At 52.6% G+C, this 19,374-nt stretch overlaps 1 protein-coding gene and 1 long non-coding RNA gene across 3 annotated transcripts in view; one reads left to right on the top strand and one right to left on the bottom strand.

The window, feature by feature from the left end:
- The window catches only part of SHISA6 (shisa family member 6), a 184,390-nt gene that overhangs the window by 24,855 nt on the left and 140,161 nt on the right, over positions 1-19,374 (top strand). For both annotated transcript variants that reach the window (XM_032129157.1, XM_032129155.1), the window contains exon 3: positions 14,047-14,142. In XM_032129157.1, coding sequence (XP_031985048.1) covers positions 14,047-14,142 — 96 coding nt within the window. The remainder of the gene's footprint in view (positions 1-14,046; positions 14,143-19,374) is intronic.
- The window catches only part of LOC116453569, a 30,706-nt gene continuing 29,292 nt past the window's right edge, over positions 17,961-19,374 (bottom strand). Inside the window, exon 2 of the long non-coding RNA XR_004243851.1 lies at positions 17,961-18,177. This is a non-coding gene — a long non-coding RNA (uncharacterized LOC116453569). The remainder of the gene's footprint in view (positions 18,178-19,374) is intronic.

Raw genomic sequence — 19,374 nt, 5'->3', positions numbered from 1 at the left:
CACCCAAAAGAGCAGCTTGGCTGAATCCCTGCACTGCCAAGAGGCCCTGGAGCTCAGCCCGGGCCCCTGCAGGCCGCCAGCTCTGCAGATGCTCAGGGAGGCAGCTCCTGCTCCTAAGGCACACTGCTCTCCTTGACCTATTTGCTCATTACCTCCACAAATGTGATTTTGATTAAGGAATTTTCCTAAGTAATTACTCCGGCATTATCAATCCAGCCAAACAGAAAATAGTCCAAAAAGCAAGGTGGCCTGTGGCTGCCCTGAGGGCTCTCTGCTGGCTGCCAGGGAGGGGAGCAAAACCAGCCCTGGAGGGCAGTTGGACACAGCTTTGTCCAGTGAGGGCCAGTCCGAGGGGCAGCTGGGCACAGCTTCATCCTGTCCACGGTGGTCGTGTCCCAGCTCTGTGTGTGGTTTGTGCTGCTCTTCACAGTTTGGGAGAGGTTCTCCCAGAGCTGCAGGGGTTAAACCACTCTCACTTCCTGTGGGTGTTCAAATTGAAAGACTGCTGAGCTCTTGTTTGGAGCAGCAGGAGAGAAGGAATTCCAGCCCTGGCACAGGGTGCCCAGAGCAGCTGGGGCTGCCCCTGGATCCCTGGCAGTGCCCAAGGCCAGGCTGGACATTGGGGCTTGGAGCAGCCTGGGACAGTGGGAGGTGTCCCTGCCATGGCAGGGGTGGCACTGGATGGGCTTTGGGGTCCCTTCCAACCCAAACTATTCCATGATTCTGGGACTCTGTGATTTTATGAGTTCATTATTCTATGATTCCATGTTTCTGTGGTTCCGTGATTCCGTAATTCTATCACTCTATGATTCTACGATTCCATGATTCCATGATCCTATGATTCCATATTTCTGTGATTCTACCATTCCATGATTCCATGATTCAATGATTCTATAATTCCATGTTTCTGTGATTCCATGATTCCATGATTCTACGATTCTATGACACAGGCAAATCAAATTGTCCCACAGCAAAAACGCCAGCAGAAGGGGCCAAGGCTGAGCTCACTTTCGCTCCAGAGAGGCACAAAAATAATGGTGTCACCTTAAAGAGGAAAGCAACTGGCTGAGCTCCTCCCTGTGAGAGTAACTCCCTCGTAAACAAAGCCAGCACTCACTCTCTGCAGGCGTCTGCCTCAGCCCTCAGCAGCTCTGGGGGAGAGCTGCCAAACACAGAGGGACTCATTCCAAGGCTTCGGCAGGGAAAATATAAATATCCCTCTGGTTAATTCTGGGTGCCATCATCCATCAGTGGCTGCCTGGTGCAATTTAGCTCCTCGCCACCTCCTGACAGCACGGGCAGGAAAGCATTCCCATGGTAATGGCAGGCAGGGCCTGGGGCATTTTCCAGGTGAAGGAAAAGGTGGTGGGACCATGTAGGGGACAGGAGTTACCTGGAGCTGTCACTGCTGGGCTGGCTGGGCGTGAGCAGAGGTGCAAACAGGGACAGGAGGAGCTGCAGGGCATGGCCAGCTCTGGCCAGCATGGCCTGAGTGCTGGGACAGGCGTCCAGGAAAGGGTCATGGAATCCTGGAATGGTTGGCTTGGAATGGAACTTAAAGATTGTCCAGTTCCAGCTCCCCTGCCAGCACCCCGTGGGTTCACTGGGAATGTGCACTTCTAGCTGGCTGCTGAGTTGGGCACATGGGCAGGGACAGGATCAGGGACAAGGTCAAGGACAAGGCCATGGACAGCTGCTGCTCAGGACAAAGGGGGTGGGAAGATGCAAAAAGACAACCAGGAGGATTCCCAGAAGGTCCCCAAAAGCCCCTACAGGTGTCACAGCAGAACGAGTGGACAAGATCCCAAAAGATTCGGAGTGTCTGAGCGGGATGTCCCCTCTCAAAATGATTTAAGAAAGGATCTGGACACTTCAGCACTTTACAAACTTCAGCAGGCACCATCTCCATCTTCAGGCACAGGAAGTACCTCTGGGAGCTTTTCCCTGCCTTTCCTGACGTCAGCAGGATTTGCCCCTTAAATCCTGGCTTTTCTTTCCTAATTGCGGCTCCCTTTGAGATGGGAGGTTTTGAAGTTGTTCTTCCCAAATCCTTTGCTTCCAGAGGAAAGCAGAAACCATAAATGACTCTGTTTGAGGGTGTGAAAGAGAACAACTTGCATGCTTGGACTGTGAATTCCATACACCCATTTATTTACTCTCAATTATAAACAGAGCACTTCATAAATATTTATAAGGAGGCTCCCAAGGCCCAGCTGAGAAAATCAGGATTATCACCATTTCCCAGCTCTCAGACTGAAGCACAGGCAGACACTCCACTTGTCCTACAAAACCAAGCAGGTTTTGAGATTGGAGCCCACAGAATCCCAGGATGGCTGGGGTTGGAAGGACCCCTGGAGATCCTCTGCTCCCACCCCTCTGCTCCAGCAGGGTCACCTGGAGCACAGGGTCACATCCAGGTGGGTTTGATCATCCCCAGGGAAGGAGCCCTGGGCAGCCTCTCTGGGCAGCTGTCCCGGGGCTCTGGCACCCCCACAGAGGAGAAGTTTCTCCTCCTGCTCACACAGAGCCTCCTGGGTGTCACTCTGTGCCCGGTGTCCCTGTCCTGTCCCTGGGCACTGCTGGGATCTGGCCGGCCCCGGCCGCTCGGCCCCCGGCCCTGAGGCGTTGGGACACAGGGATGAGGTGCCCTCTGGGCTGTCTCTTCTCCAGGGGAGCAGCCCCAGCTCCCTCAGCCCTTCCTCAGTCCCCTCATCATCCTCCTGGCCCTCATGGGACCCTCTGCAGTGGTTCCCTGTCCCGGCTGAGCTGGGCAGCCCAGGGCTGGGCACAGCTCCAGGAGCAGGGCAGAGGGGCAGGATCACTCCCTGACCTGCTGGCACTGCTCTTCCTCCTGCCCCCAGATCCCACTGGCCCCTGGCCCCAGGACACTCTGCAGGCTCAGGGACAGCTCGGTGTCCCCCAGGACACTCTGCAGGCTCAGGGACAGCTCGGTGTCCCCCAGGGCCCCAGGACACTCTGCTGGCTCAGGGACAGCTCGGTGTCCCCCAGGACACTCTGCTGGCTCAGGGACAGCTCGGTGTCCCCCAGGACCCCAGGACACTCTGCTGGCTCAGGGACAGCTCGGTGTCCCCCAGGACCCCAGGACACTCTGCTGGCTCAGGGACAGCTCGGTGTCCCCGGGACCCCAGGACACTCTGCAGGCTCAGGGACAGCTCGGTGTCCCCCAGGGCCCCAGGACACTCTGCTGGCTCAGGGACAGCTCGGTGTCCCCCAGGACCCCAGGACACTCTGCTGGCTCAGGGACAGCTCGGTGTCCCCGGGACCCCAGGACACTCTGCAGGCTCAGGGACAGCTCGGTGTCCCCCAGGACACTCTGCTGGCTCAGGGACAGCTCGGTGTCCCCCAGGACCCCAGGACACTCTGCAGGCTCAGGGACAGCTCGGTGTCCCTGGGACCCCAGGACACTCTGCAGGCTCAGGGACAGCTCGGTGTCCCTGGGACCCCAGGACACTCTGCTGGCTCAGTTTACAGGAGGCTCTGGGCTGGATGGCAGAACTGCTTTTGTACCACTCTTCCAGGAGTTAAACCATGCCCTGGAAGAATCCCAGCTTCTTGCCTTCCCTCACGTCTAGCAGCTTGGGTAGCTCAGCTCTCCCACTGAGAGCTGGGATGTGTGGTCCCAGACTCTGGATCAAGCTAATCCCAGCAGGGATAGGGAGCAATTCCCCTCGAGTTCTCGTGGGGGATGCTCCCCTTGCAGCCTGGTCTCCATTATGGAGCACTCAGCTCCCAAGGGGATTGAAGAGCATCCAAATCCAGAGCTGCTGCACAGGGCCAGGGCTGATGTGCAGACCTGATTTCCCTGGCATGGTATCTGAGGCAGATCTGGACAGCTTTAGTCATTCACAGCTGACCCTTACAAAGGCGTTCTGATATCAGGGAATGTTCATCTCCAACCTCAAATCCCTGCTGGGACAATCACTCCTCCATATTCTCCCTCCACCTGAGAAAAGCAGGTTCTGCCTCCCTTCTGCTGATACCCTTGAAGCCTCTGAGGTGTGATCAGCTCTCTTTTTGCCCTTAATCACTTTCCTTAGCCTATATAATTAAATTCCATCAGGTATTGCAGCTAATTTTTGAGGAGCTCCCAAAGAACAAAAAACAGCTCGGTCGCAGGCGAACAGAACAAATTAATTAGGAGGGGAATATTAGGCCCTCTCTAAATGAGATCAGCAAAGCTCCAGCAGAAGCAGCACAGCCTGACTGGCTCTGCTGCTCCTCAGCCCCTGAGCAGCTGCTCAGTTCCAGGGGTACAAAGTGTTCGGGGACACAGCACGGGGAGGGGATGGGGCTTGGAGCAGCCCCTGCTGGAGCCACTCCCGGGATTCATCTCAAAGCAGGACGCAGGCAACTGCTGCTGTTGAGTGTCTCATTAACAGCAGAGGTTGGGCCACCAGATTCCTTCAGCGGGCTCTGGGAATGCTCTCTGTCCTATCCCTGACCCCAATAAAAGTGGGTGTTACTTGAGTGTTGGACACTCCAGGGATGCAGGGGCAGCCACAGCTGCTCTGGGCACCCTGTGCCAGGGCCTGCCCACCCTCACAGGCAGGAATTCTGCCCATATATCCACTCTAATCCTGTCCTCCTTCAGCTTAAGGCCATTCCCCTTGTCCTGTCAGTGCCCCTGCGAAAAATCCCTGTCCACACTTCCTGGAAGCCCCTTTGGGGGGCTCATGGCAGGAATCTCTGGGTGTTGGTGCAGCTGCAGCTCTGCCAAACCCTCACTTCTCCCTGCTGAGCTGAGGAGCTTTCCACACCCGGCTGCTCTGGGAAACCCTGGGCTGGGGATGTGTCCAGGTGGCCCCTCTGGCTGGGAATGTGTCCAGTCACTTTGTCTCCCTCACCAGTTCTTGTTTCCATCTCCTCAATAAGTTATATTCTGCTGTACTTTTCAAAGGAAAGTTTCCCCCCATCTTAACCAGAAAAAGAAGTGCAAGTATTAACAACCGACTCTCATTTTTTATTGGCAAACCTGTGTTTCTCCATCCTCTGCCCTTCCTGCTCCTCCTGGGGGGATCAGTCCCTTCAGAAGGTGCCTGAGACACTCACACACAGTTATTTCCTCTCCTTTTATCCCTGCTTTTCCAGAGATTTCCTGAGCTCCTGTGCTTTCAGAGTGAACTGAGGCAGCAGCAGCTCCATCCCCTTTTCCTCACTTATCCAGAAGGAAAATTCAGTCATCATCATCATCCTTTTTCCCCTGAAAGTCATCCCACAACGTGCAGGCTGCAGTTACTGTGCACATGGACCACGTATCCCTATTCGGTTTGTTGAGGCGTCATTTCATGAGCCAGGTGCGTTTGAGGAATGTAGCTGAGGTTTTGGAGCTTCTTTCTTCAGGAAGATGAATGTGAATGTAGAAATTTTCAACACTTCTGAAATTAATATCTTCATCTTGAATTACAAGCGCTGCTTTAAAGGCAGTTAAGGATGCCGGGATAAAGCAGCTTCCCTGAGTTATCTCAGGAGATGTTATTACTCAGAAATTAAGGGCTGCAGTTGCACAAATTGCCAACACCAGACTCACAGGTTTGATCCTGGCATCTCCTTCTCCTCTGGAGGCTTCTCCTTTTCAGTTGAATTTTCCACCAACATCCCCATCTCCTTTGCACAGTGGCTTTCTGCAGGGGGCAGGTTCCTGATGGAATTCCAGCTGTCCCAGAGCAGTGACTCCTTCCTGCTGCTTCCCCTCGCTAAATCCAATCCCAGAGTGCTGGGGAAGCACCGGGCACTTCCCTCGGTGCCTTTTCCATGGACGGAATTCCTGCTGTTCCCAGAAGGCCGTACATAAAATGCAGTGAAAGCACAAACAAATCAAGGCTGTAAAAGATCCCTACAGAACCACGGAATTTCCTGAGCTGGAAGGGACCCACAAAGATCATCCAGTCCAACTCCTGGCCCTGCACAGACACCCCAACAATCCCAGCCTGTGCATCCCTGGGAGCTTTTGGGTGACTCTGGCAGCTCTAGAGGGTCTGACAGAGAGCAGGATTGGAGCAGATGTAAGGAAAATATTCCTCCCTGTGAGGGTGGGCAGGCCCTGGCACAGGGTGCCCAGAGCAGCTGTGGCTGCCCCTGGATCCCTGGCAGTGTCCAAGGCCAGGCTGGACACTGGGGCTTGGAGCAGCCTGGGACAGTGGGAGGTGTCCCTGCCATGGCAGGGGTGGCACTGGATGGGCTTTAAGGTCCCTTTCAACCCAAACCATTCTGGGATTCTGTAAAGGGCAACATCCACAGGGCCCCTTCCTCTGCTGTGCTGCAGAGCAAAGGGGCGGCTTTAGGGGCTTTAGGGGCTTTAAAGTTTGCTCCTCGAGGAGCATCAGAGCTCCAAGCCATGTGTGTGTCCCTGGGGAGGAGGAGCAGCCCATGGGAGCGGGGCTGTTCCAGTCCTTCATGGGTTTTGTGCTGCTTGTGGAGAGCTGGAGAGGGGCTGTGTTTTATTTTCTCATCCATTTAATCCCCTCCTTTTGAAAGTGCTTTTATCTGAGCAGAGCATGAGCTCATCACGGCATTTCTGTCATTCCACGTTGCTGCCGAGACCCTCGAGCGCTGCACTCCTGGGTTTTGCTTTCACAGAGTCATTTTTTAAAGTTAACAGAACCTCAGAGTGCTGTTTCCCGAAGCCTCTTCCAGCCTGTTCCAGCTCGCAGGGGGGTTCAAAGTCAAGGACAGCTGCTGTAGTTAACAGAGTAAACAATCAATGAAGGAGATGTTCCCTGGGTCACTGGAGCCAGCACAGCTTTGAGCTTCATCTTCTCCAGCTTTTCCAGTGCCAGGCAGATCCAGGAGTCCGAGCTCAGTGCTCTGGGTCTGGCTCTGCTGTGCTGTAAGTGGGCAGGTTTTTGGCAGGGCTGCCCGTTTGGACTGCTCCAAACCCTGTGCCAGGGAGCTGTTTCCCGTTCTTGTCTTGGGAAGTCTTCCAGGATGCGTCATTTTCCACAGAGCTCAGCTCCTGGCCGATGATTTGACTTGAAAGTTGCAGGATGGGGTTGTGAACGGGGAGCTTTTACCGGGTCTGGTTGCAGGGAAGGGTGAAAGAAGTGACACAAATGCCCCCTCAAGGCTGATAATGCAGAAGCCACACTGGAATGACTCAAAAGGCAAAGCAAAGATCTCTCCATTTTCCAGCTGGAACGGTCCCCCTGTTCTGTTTTGAGCCGCAATTCCCTCTTGGCTCGGGAGTGACCCTGGCCTGAGTTGTTCCCATGTTTTCAGTGTCCTTGGGGACAGAGCTCTGCCCCTGTGCTCCCGCAGGAACATCCCAAACCCCAGATGAGGCAGGGCAGGATGTTACAAAGGCCTGGCAGGAGGGAAAGGGACAGAAAGGAAGAACTTCTTCAGAAAGAGGGTGAAATTCTGGGTGGATTGTCACATTTACTGCTCTCCACAACCCCTGGAGGGGAGGCTGCAGCCAGGGGGGCTCCGCTCCCCCAGAGCAACAGGACAAGGGGAAAAGGCATCAAGCTGTGCCAGGGGAGGTTAAGATTGGACAACAGGGACAATTTCTCCGTGGAAAGGGTTGTAAAGCCCCAGGACAGGCTGCCCCAGGGGTTCAAAAACACAGATGTGGCACTTGAGGCCATGGTTTAAGTGGTTGGGCTTGGTGATCTCAGAGGTCTTTTCCAGCCTTAGTATTCCTGTGATTCTGTGATTCCTGGGACAGGGAACTTGGCTCTCCTTAGCCCACCCAGTGTGATTTAAGCTACAGAATATCTGTAGGACATGGAAAAATCTGATTTTCCCTGCACTGATTTGGAATACATCCCGTTCATGTCTGCCTGTGCAACGCCGACAGCTCACCCCAAGTGCCACTGAACTCCTTCCAGTTGCTTTTTTGTGCACATTTTTGTGTCCTGGACAGGCAGCAGTGCCAGAAGGATGGTGTTAAACAGGCAAAACTCACTGGTGGAGCCCTCACTGAGCTGTTTCTGACACGTGTGAGAGGTGCCAGCTGGCTCCTGCTTTTTGGGTTGTTTGGAGAAGGAAAATGGGGATGTCTGAGGTCTCAGTGGCATCCCTGGGATGTCCCTCATCACTGTAATCTCTGTTAAACTGCACCCCAAGAGAAGCCCCCCCAGGTGCCTGACCTGGCTGCAAACATTTCCACCATGTCTGACACCCCCAAATTCCTGAGGTTTCCCCCAAACTGGGATGGGTGGGGTGTCTCTGGCTGCCTTGGGCACCTCTGGGGGCAGGAGTTCATGTTTTGGCTCTGGAGCTGAGCCTACCTTGCATTCCAAGACCCCCCAATAAGGGTGGCAGGACAGGGGTGGTGCAGAGCACTCTGCAAACATCTTCCTCCCTTGGTTTTCCGTGTAAAACAGCTCCAAAAGGATCACTCCAGCTCTGTTATGTGGGAAGCAGCCCCAAAAGAATCACTCCAGCAGAAATGAGCAGGAGCAGGGAGGCTGTGGATCCTCCATCCACCCTCCAAAGATGAAAGGGTTTTTTCTTTTCCTGCAGAGCTCTGTGTGACAGTAATGTCTGTGCTGAGGAGCTGGATGTGAGGGCTCCTCTCTGGGTGCAGGGCTCTTTTCCCCAGGGCAATTTGTGTCGAGGCTGAGGTCAGAGCTCTGTGCCTCTTGCAAAAGTCTGTCCACGCCGGTCCCTGTCTGCCCTTCTCGGGGTGATGTAATCTGTGCTCAGTAATAACATTTCCAAGAGGTGGATAACAGCATTTTAGTTCAGCTCTAATAATTCTGTTAAAGCAGAGCCGGGGTTGTAATTGCAGTTTGTGGCCGGGGCTGTTCCATATGTGCGTTCTGTAGGATGCCATTGTAACGAAATGTTCCCTCGGAGCTCCGTGCCCTGGAGAATTTGCCTCTATTGTGTGGCAGGCAGAGCTCCCTGCTCTCTGCTTGGCCGTGCAGCCAGAGGAGAGGGGGGAAAGAAGTGAAATTCTGCCTTGTTTCAGTCTCTGCTGGCAATTTGGAGCTGTGGAAGTGCCAATCTGCCTTTGCTGGGGTGCCGCAGCTCTGCCCCAGCCCCAGAGCCTGGGAGCGAGTGCTGAGTGCAGGGGCTCAGAGGCACTGGAGCACATGGAGCCGAGCCTGAGCCAGAACAGGGAGCAAAAGAGCAGGAAAAGCCTCTTCCAGAAGGTCAAACACAGTGCTCTGAAGAAGCACTTTAAATCTGATCCTGCCCAGGAGAAACAGAGATACAAAATCAGCGTGGACCGGGAGTGAGTGACGTGTGTGCCAGGGGTCAGGCAGGGGTGGCTGCTTTGCTTTGGGAGCTGTTGGTGTTGTGGGACCCTGGCAGGAGCAGTTCTGGGCCGGGGGTTTCATTCCCAGACCCCCAAAATGTGCAGGCAGGGACCCCTGGGCAAACGAGGAGACGAGGGGGGGCCAGGGCTGCTGCACTGCCCGGCTGGGAGTGGCAGGAGGGGACAGTGCTGGGGATGAGCTGAGAGAGCAGCCCTGGGAGAAGGATTTGGGGTGTTGGTGGGTGAGAACTGGGACCCAGAAATTCCCTGTGCCCCAGGGTGGGCAGCAGGGAGGGCAGGGGGGATTGTGCCCCTGTGCTCAGGTGAGACCCCACCTGCAGAGCTGCCCCAGCCCCAGGGCCCAGCACAGGGAGGAGCTGGAGCTGCTGGAGAGAGCCCAGAGGAGGCTCCAGGATGAGCAGAGGGATGGAGCAGCTCTGCTGGGAGGAAAGGCTGCGAGAGCTGGGGGTGTTCACCTGGAGAGGAGAAGCTCTGGGGTGACCTCAGTGTGGCCTTGCAGGGCCTGAAGGAGCTGCAGGAAAGATGGGGAGAGAGGATTTCCAAGGGCTGGAGGGAGGGACAGGACACAGGGAATGGCTTCCCACTGGCAGAGGGCAGGGATGGGTGGGATATTGGGCAGGAATTGTTCCCTGGGAGGGTGGGCAGGCCCTGGCACAGGGTGCCCAGAGCAGCTGTGGCTGCCCCTGGATCCCTGGCAGTGCCCAAGGCCAGGCTGGACACTGGGGCTGGGAGCAGCCTGGGACAGTGGGAGGTGTCCCTGCCCATGGCAGGGCTGGCACTGGATGGGCTTTAATGTCCCTTCCCAAACTATGTTGTGATTCAGTGAAAAATTCCTGAAATCTGAAAGGAAAATCACTCAATTCACACCAGTTTTTCAAGGAATTCTGCATTTTTTAGCTCTCTCTCCGTAGGGGAGAGGGCAACATTGGAGGTTTAGCCTGGTCAGGGTGAGCATCTGGGATGAGTTCCAGGAGCTCCTTCCCAGCCCATGGCACAGGCAGCTCCATCAGCTCGTGGCTGAACCCCCTCTGGCATCACTGATCCCACTCCAGCAGCTCCGGAAGGACTCCCAGCACCTCGGGGAGAGCACAGCTGGAGGCAGAAAGGAGAAAAAGAGCCCCAGTGGAGATGGAAATGGGGAATTTCCTGATCTGGCATGGCCCAGTCTGTGCTCCCACTGCTCTGCTGGGCACCTGCATTTGGGATTGCTCCAAGGGATCCTTCACTTCCAGTGGGAAACACCCAGCTCAGGATGGGATTATGGCAAATGAGTTCAATAACAACACCTGGATTTGGTGCCCCAGCATCCCCCAAGGCACTTCTGAAAGGAAAAACCATATCCCAGAATTTTGCAAAGCTGAGAGAAATGCTCACAAGTGAGCAGGAATATAAAAAAACCCCAAAAAGCAAACGTAGCATCCTGTAATACATCCGTGGAAAGGGAAAAGCCATGCTACTTGAAGTCTACAAATTCGAGTTTCTCCTGGGAAAATGTAGCTCCTGTTCAAATGCTAATGGCTCGTTCTCACAGGGATGCTTTAATTGCACTACAATGTTCCATAAGCAGGGGCAGAGCAAGGTTCAGAGAGCAAATGGCTGATGAACAATCCTCAATCTGCCAGTAAATGTTTGCTTTTTTTATAAACTTCCCCTCCTTGATCTCTGTCTTAAGCAGATTCTCCGAAGGGACCTGTAAAGGGCAGCTGATTTCAGCTGGAGGTAGCAGCGATGTTCGTGGGGTTCTTTTATCCTGGTTTAAAGCAGGGAATTTATGGCACTGCTCGAGTGGCAGTGGCCAGAGTGGCTGGGCCTGAGTGTACAGAAATTCCTGGGCTGGGAACAAAAATCAGCTCATTGGAAAGCAATGATGCAGCATAGTTTAGAAGAGTGATAGAGGAAAGGAAATCCAGTTGGGCATTTCAGCCACGGGGCATCTCTGGAGGCTCCTCAGGACCAGCACAAACATCTCAAGGAGCACAAATAATTCCAGGCACCCAGAATCCAGAAGCCAGAGTTTGCAAGAGGGAGGCGGGAAGAAAAGAGAAAGCCTGTGATGTTCCCCATGGAAGTAGAAAATCTTTCTTTATTCTGGACGCTCTCCTCAGGGGATTTCTGGGGGACGCCTCAGCAGTTGGAGGTTTTTGCCACCGCCTCTCATTGCCACAGCTGTGAGAAGAAAATTGGGAGCTGCCACCACTCCCAGAGCTGTGGAAACACTTTGTGTGTGTTTGGTGACATTTCCAGGGAGCGCTTGGCTGACCTTGACCAGAAAAAACCCCGTGTGGGAAGGGAGTGGGGAGGGTTTTCTATTAGATGGGAATAAACATTTGTCACAAGTGTCAGCGTCTCCCGCCTGCCCTGGGAGCTCCTCCGAGGCTCTCCAGCACCATCCCTGGCATGGCAGAGCCCGTGCCAGCCTCTCCTGGCCTGGCACCTGCTGGACACGGGGCTGGAGCCTGCTCAGACCCACTGGGGCACAACAAGAGGGGCAGAGCTGAGCCCCCACCTGCAGAGCTGCCCCAGCCCCAGGGCCCAGCACAGGAGGGACCTGGAGCTGCTGGAGAGAGCCCAGAGGAGGCTCCAGGATGAGCAGAGGGATGGAGCAGCTCTGCTGGGAGGAAAGGCTGCGAGAGCTGGGGGTGTTCACCTGGAGAGGAGAAGCTCTGGGGTGACCTCAGTGTGGCCTTGCAGGGCCTGAAGGAGCTGCAGGAAAGATGGGGAGAGAGGATTTCCAAGGGCTGGAGGGAGGGACAGGACACAGGGAATGGCCTCACACTGGCAGAGGGCAGGGCTGGGTGGGAGATTGGGCAGGAATTGTTCCTTGTGAGGGTGCCAGGCCCTGGCACAGGGTGCCCAGAGCAGCTGGGGCTGCCCCTGGATCCCTGGCAGTGCCCAAGGCCAGGCTGGACATTGGGGCTGGGAGCAGCCTGGGATAGGGGGAGGTGTCCCTGCCATGGCATGAGGTGGCACTGGATGGGCTTTAAGGTCCCTCTCATCCCAACCATTCAGCGATTCCATGACATTTGGGGACCTTGGGGGGTAGGTGGGTGCTTCCCCTCAGGTTATTATAAACCAGACCCCACTGCTGGGCACTGGGGGACAGTGACCGGCTGGAAAGGAAAGAGGGAGACCTCCCGAGTCTCTCTTATTTCACAGGGTGCTGCCAGAGAGCCTGAAATTGGGTGAGAACAAACAGCTTTTGGGGTCAGTCTTGGAAAAGCGGAGAAGGGCTGTGGTGCCAGTGTGAGCCAGGCAGGACAGGCTGTTCCCACCTGGATCCTGGATGCCCTCCTGGTGCTGCCCACAGCTGCCTGACCCGGCTCTGCTCCAGCCCAGGACCATGAGCCACCACAGCTCATGCAGGAAATGGGGCAGAAGTGGAATTTCTGAGCTGCATTCGTGGCCCCCGAGGCCGCCTCCCTTCCCTCCCCCTGCACCTATCTTATCTCTGCCTCTTCCTGAAATAATAGGAGCAGAAAAATTAACAACATGAAAAAGGGAGGAGATGATAAAGAGTATCTGAAAAATTATCTGTGTCCTCATTTCAGAGCTTTGCATGGTAACAGGGAGGCAGGAGGGTTTTTTTCTTTATTAATGTATTAAAATATTAAAAAGCTGGGTGTCTCTTGAACCTACTCTCTTGTCAGGGACTGAGAAAGCTCCGAGGAAGTCTTTTGAGGAGATATTTGCACTTGAGGAACTATGCAGGGATGCCATGCATGGAGCAGAGCAAACCAAAGCTCGAATCCAAGTTTGCTGTGCTGCTGTTCATGGGGCCGTGGGCCCAGCGTGGACAGGGGTGACACTGGCACCTTTTGGGACAAAACCTGTGCCACCAGGATGCTCTCAGGGGTCTGGCTGGAATCTCTTCTGATTTCCTTTATCTCCTCAATCTGGAAGGTCTGAGGGAGACCAGGCCCTTGGGAGAGCAAACGTGGATCTGAGCCAGGGATGAGCCAATTTCCTGAAGATTGGGCTGCTTCATTTGGCACTTGGGTGCTTCCCCTCGCAGATCCTGTTTGTTCCTTGGCAATTTCCAAAACGTGCAGTTGTTCTTCTCCACAGATCTTTGCCAATCAAGAATTAAGGCTTCGGTGTTGCCATAGGTGGTGTTTTCTGTGCCACCCTCGGGGTGCCATTAATTATGCAACGTGTATGAGGGTGACAGCAGGGCTGTATGGCACATGTATAAATGTATAAGTGTATAGATATAAAAATATATAGATAGAAAAATATATCAATGTATTAAAAAATATATTAATATATCTCTACATAAATATATCTCCATATAAATATATAAATATATCTCTATAGAAATATATAACTATATAAATATATATTCATATATAAAATATATGAATATATATCTATATAAATATATAAAAATATAAATATATCTCTATATAAATATATATCTATATAAATATATAAATATATAAATATATAGACCTATAAATATATAGATATATAAATATATAAAAATATATAAAATATATTAATATATATCTGTATAAACATATCTCTATATCTCTATATCTCTATATAAATATATAAATATATATCTATATAAATATATAGATATATAAATATATAGATATATATAAATAAATATCTATACAAAATACATATCTATGTAAATATATAAACATATAAATATACATATAAATATATAAATATAAAAATATAAAAATATATAAATATATAAATATATAAATATATAAATATATAAATATACAGATATATGTATATCCACACAGACAGACTGACTGACGGTGTTTTTGTTTCCTTTTCCCTGGCAGGTCACTATGGAAAGGATATTTATCGCAGTGGAGGGCCAGATCTCCATAATTTCATCTCCTCCGGGTTTGTCACGTTAGGAAGAGGACACACGAAGGGTACAGTGGAAACCATTTTTTGCTAAATGAAAAGATTGTTTTAAATCCAAAGCTCTGGGCCGGCAGCTGGGCTCTGGGTGCCCTGAGCTGGCACTGGGCTCAGCCCAGGAGATGCTGCTGGGGGTCAGTGCTGGGCTGGGGCAGGACCTGCGGGGTCCTGGCAGGGAGCTGGGGCAGGGCACGGGGGATGCCGGGCTCCATCCAGGCTTTGCGGTGGGACTGTTCCTCCAGCTTTGTGTTTTCCTGGGTGCGGGGGTGCTCCCAAAGGGGAGGGCAGGAATGTCCAGCTGGCCCAGGGCAGGCAGTGACCACGTCCAGACTGTGGGTCTGGAGCTCTTTCCTTTCACTTCTGGGCTTTTCTTTTCTTTCTTTCTTTCTTTATTTTTGATGGGGGTGGGGTATGATGAACATTTTATAAAATTATTTCTTTTTAGGTCCTAAAGCCTATATTTTCTGTGTTCCTATAATCTGTGATATAATGTACAAACAGGAAAACACAAAAATATCCATATGCTGCTCTGTGTATGCTCTGTGTACATGTACTGTATACAAATATCTGTGGAGAGACAGCTGTAGCTCTTTAACACAAGTACCCAAATACCCAGGGGGCTCTGGTGACACCAAAGCTGTGTCCTGGTGACACCAGAAGCCCGGGCACTGTTCACTGATGATGCTGTTGCCTGTTTGGTGAGTTTTTCTAGTGTACGGTGAGACGTGTTCGGAGTGTCCTCCCGTCCCCCCGCCCTGCCCGAGTGCCACCGGTGCCCTGGCTGTGACACTGGGGGTGCATGTGCCATTCCTGTTCCCTTTTGTGTCCCCCGAGACTGCTGTACCCCCTCTAGACACAATGTATGGAGATTCCTCTATAGACAATGTACTGTATGTGGAGCTGTGTCCTCGTGCTCGCCTGGTTGAACGCTCCTGTGTTGTTTCTGTGGATGACCATGACTCACAAATGATTAAAAGACCTTGACTTTTTTTTTTTCCTGCATTTCCTGCACTTTTTCCAGTTCTCCACGAGTGTCATCCAAAGCAGTGTTGGTCCTGTAGAACTGTCAGACAAGAAACAAATATATGTATATTGTCTGTGTATGTCTGTGTGTGCTTAAATAAAGTTTACTGAGGCTGAGGCAGCACCCGTGGGACTTGTAATCCAATACCCTGCAATCCCAGATCTGTAATCCAGTACCCTGCAATCCCAGATCTGTAATCCAATACCCTGCAATCCCAGATCTGTAATCCAGTACCCTGCAATCCCAGATCTGTAATCCAGTACCCTGCAATCCCAGATCTGTAATCCAATACCCTGCAATCCCAGATTTATAATCCAGTACCCTGCAATCCCAGATTTATAATCCAGTACCCTGCAATCCCAGATTTGTAATCCAGTACCCTGCAATCCCAGATTTGTAATCCAATACCCTGCAATCCCAGATTTGTAATCCAGTACCCTGCAATCCCAGATCTGTAATCCAATACCCTGCAATCCCAGATTTGTAATCCAGTACCCTGCAATCCCAGATCTGTAATCCAGTACCCTGCAATTCCAGATTTATAATCCAGTACCCTGCAATCCCAGATTTATAATCCAGTACCCTGCAATCCCAGATTTGTAATCCAATACCCTGCAATCCCAGATTTGTAATCCAGTACCCTGCAATCCCAGATTTGTAATCCAATACCCTGCAATCCCAGATTTATAATCCAGTACCCTGCAATCCCAGATTTGTAATCCAATACCCTGCAATCCCAGATTTGTAATCCAGTACCCTGCAATCCCAGATCTGTAATCCAGTACCCTGCAATTCCAGTCCAGCTCTGCACCGAGGCAAGGGAAGCAGGGGAACCCCAGGTGGGCTGGGAGCTGCAATGGTTCAAGGAAGGACCCGTGGGTGGCATTTCACACAAGGTGTCCCCATCCCAAAGTTTTACAGTCATGTCCTGCCACGTCAGGAGTGTATTTAGGGTCAGGGAGCAAACGTACCCCAGGAGCGATGGTCTGTGGAGTGGGGTGTCCTGATAGCCTCCACCAAGCCCGTGGAGAACCCTGAGCAGGGCTGTAAATCCAGCCCTTTGTCTCAGACAGGTGAATTATCCTCACCTCAGACCAGAGGCACCTCCCAGCAGTTTGCTGTCCAAAAGGCTTTTCCCAGTTCCTTCCCAGGTGAGAACAAAACCTCCTTTCCTTCTTTAGCTGCAAAGGCTCGGGGGCTCTGCCCTCCTGTAGGTGGGCTGGGGGTTTCCACACCTTTTCCAGAGCACATTTCCCATCCCTGGGAAGGTGGGAGAGTGGGCAGTGGGAGTGCAGACTGTTTATCCACCACAGCCACCAGGCAGGGGGTGCTTTCCGAAGTGAATAAAAGGCTCTTGTTCTCTGAAGAAATGAAACAGTATTGTGGCTGTTTGTAGACATCAGAATGGACTGGCCTTAGAATTTGCCTTTCACCTGGGTTTCGAGCAGTGCTCTAATGTTCATTTCCAGTTTCTTGATGGCAGATTCCCCCACTGCTGAGTGGTGAGAGCAATGAGCCTCTCACACCTGCTGCAGGACCCGCTTGTGCTCACGTGTGGCTTTGTCTTTGTCTGTGACCTGATCTGATTGTCTGTCTGTGCTGTGACAGCGGGGACTTCGGGTGTCACAAAGGACTGAGGGGATTTATCATTAGGATTGTGCCTGAAAAGGTTGGATTTTAGGAAATACTGTGTGACAGATTTCCTGAGGCCACCTTGAAGTGACCACCCAGTACCTGTAAGGAGGGATGAGAGCTTCAGCCAGGGCTGCAGATGAGCAGGTTCTGTCCTGTTTTGTCCTATTCCTGTTTAGATGAGCAGGTTCTGTCCTATTTGAGTTCCAGCCCTTGTGTTACCACCTCCACCTCAGCCAGATAACCTCACCCTGCCTTGTGGAGAGGGTTCTGCCCCGTGGCTGACCAAAACCAGTGAAGTTTCTCTCAATATTTCTCAGCACTGGGAGACACATTTTTGGTGTTTTCTCAACTGTCTTCTGTGCCGTGGCAGAACTCCAAGTGCTGAGTAATATTTAAGAGCTCATCTATTTCGGGCAGAAGACAAAGATGTGAGACATGCCAAAGTACCATGGATACCAAATCAGCGTATCCACATGTCTGACATCCTGCAGGATCGGGATTTACGGCTCTTCCATGGCATTCCACTGGGCAGTGCATCACTGCCTGGCATCTGAAGGCTCTAAAGGCATTACAGCGTGTGTTCCTGAAGCCACGGGCACAGACTCTGCTGTCAGCCTGTCAGGATGATCCGGGGATGAATCCCAGCTCTTTAGGCCATGGAAGGCCCCGTGGTGAGGCACAAGGCAGGGCTGATCTCATCTCTCATGAGGTAGGAGGAAGTTGGATGGTTGATTCTGAGGGAGCGGCTTTTAATTCCATGTAGAGGCAGCTGGGGGACACCCGCACCTCTGAGGAGTTCGCTGGGTGGGCACAGGGCACCTCTGCCCCCCTCCAGCCAGAGGGGGTCTGTCAGCCCTCAGAGAAGGAGGGTGGATCCCACATTCCCGTGTAGGAGCAGCTCCAGTGCTGTGGGAGGTGCTGGGAGGGTTTGGTGCTGCAGGGACACACGTGGGAGACAGGAGCCAGCTCACCTCTCTGTGCACTGACCCAATATAAAACCTTCTTCAGCCTATCCCGAGCATCCTGACACTCCCAGTGTCCCACCCTGGCCTGGGCTGTGCCCTCGGTCCTGCCAGGGCTCCCCAGAGCTCTGGCACTCACCCAGGCTGGAGGGGATTTACAGCTGCACCCACACAGATAAAACACTCCAGGGAGGGAACACATAACACATTCACCATAGTGCTGAGTTTTCAGGTAAAACCACGACTTTTATTTTGCTTTTTGGTTGGTTGTTTTTTTTTTTTTTACTGTCTCAGACCTTGAGAATAGTTTCCCAACGCAACTGAGCCCCTCGAGTTTCAGCAGTCTGGGACAGCAGCAGGAATTCTGTAGAGCAGATGATCATCTCTGTTCATCACTCAACAGCTTCTTTCTTTTCCTGGTAACTCTGCAAGAGTGTGAAAAATAGTGAGGTTATTTTCTGGAAAAAGCAGAATTTCCCAGTTGAGCTGAGTGCAAGGGATCGGGGCAGTGAGGCAGGAGGAACAGAGGGGTTTAGACTCTTCTAAACGCTACAGGGTCATCCTGTAGGGAAAACCAGAACTGTTCCTATAATCTTAGTTCCTTGCAAGCTTCAGGCACATCCTGGAGGAACCGCAGAGGCAGGGCCATGTGGGAGACTCAGCAAGAGTCAAATGTCCCCAGAGCCCGCCCAACAGCACTTCCAGACATGGAACCTCTCCCTCTTGGCTCAAGGCTGTGCCTGGGTTCCCTGGGAGGTGTGCTCTGAGTCAGGAGGCTCTTTTCTTGGAGTATCCCACTAAAATTTGCTCTGAGGATGTCCTGCAGTGCCAGTGGGCAGGGAAAAGAGGAAGGGATGAGCCACGTGTGCAGGGCAGTGGCTGTGGCTGTGCAGCCCCAGCCCTGTGTGCGGGCATCACCCTCAGTGTGCAAAGCTGCTGGGCAGAGCCAGCCTGGTGACTGAGCAGCAAAAGCTCCCCACGGCACATTTTCTGTGCAGATCCGGCAGATTTGAGGCCAAATGTGGGATTTGTCTGCTGGGCCTCTGCTCTCACTCCTCTTGCATCTCGTGCATGGGCACATGGCTCAGGGCACTGCTTTGGGGGCACAGGATTTGTGCCTGGTGGGTGGAAACGGGGTATTTGTGCTTTAGCCGGACCTCACACCCAGCTAGATACCAGTCCTCAGATCACCCCTGACATCTCCTGGTGAACATCCCCCTCCCTGGCTTTGTGTCTATTCAGAAGAAGATTGTTCTTGATCTACCTTAGGAAATTATTTTCCCTGGGCATGAGGGCAGACAGACCATATATTCCTGGAGCCAGAGCAGTGGAAGGTGGCTGCCTTGTGGGTTAAGGGTTTGGAAGCTGCAGGAATTTGTGGGAAACACGAGGGTGGGGGGGGAGAGAGACTGGAGTGAGGGGGCAGCTGCGTCTGGTGGCTTCTCCCCTTGCCTGTCTGGCAGTGGCTCTGAGGAGCTGAGGGAAACACCTCATCTCTGAGCTGGCACCTTGGCCAACCTCCCCCCTGCAGCCTCCTGGAGAGTCAGATCCCCCAGGTCAGCACTGGGAGATGGGGCATGGTGTCCAAAGGGTCACTCAGGCAAAGCCACAGGTAAAGCATC

Source organism: Corvus moneduloides, chromosome 19 (assembly GCF_009650955.1).
Source record: "Corvus moneduloides isolate bCorMon1 chromosome 19, bCorMon1.pri, whole genome shotgun sequence".
Lineage (NCBI taxonomy): Eukaryota > Metazoa > Chordata > Aves > Passeriformes > Corvidae > Corvus > Corvus moneduloides.
The sequence above is the reverse complement of the archived record's forward strand: the minus strand, read 5'-3'. Positions and strand labels throughout refer to the sequence as shown.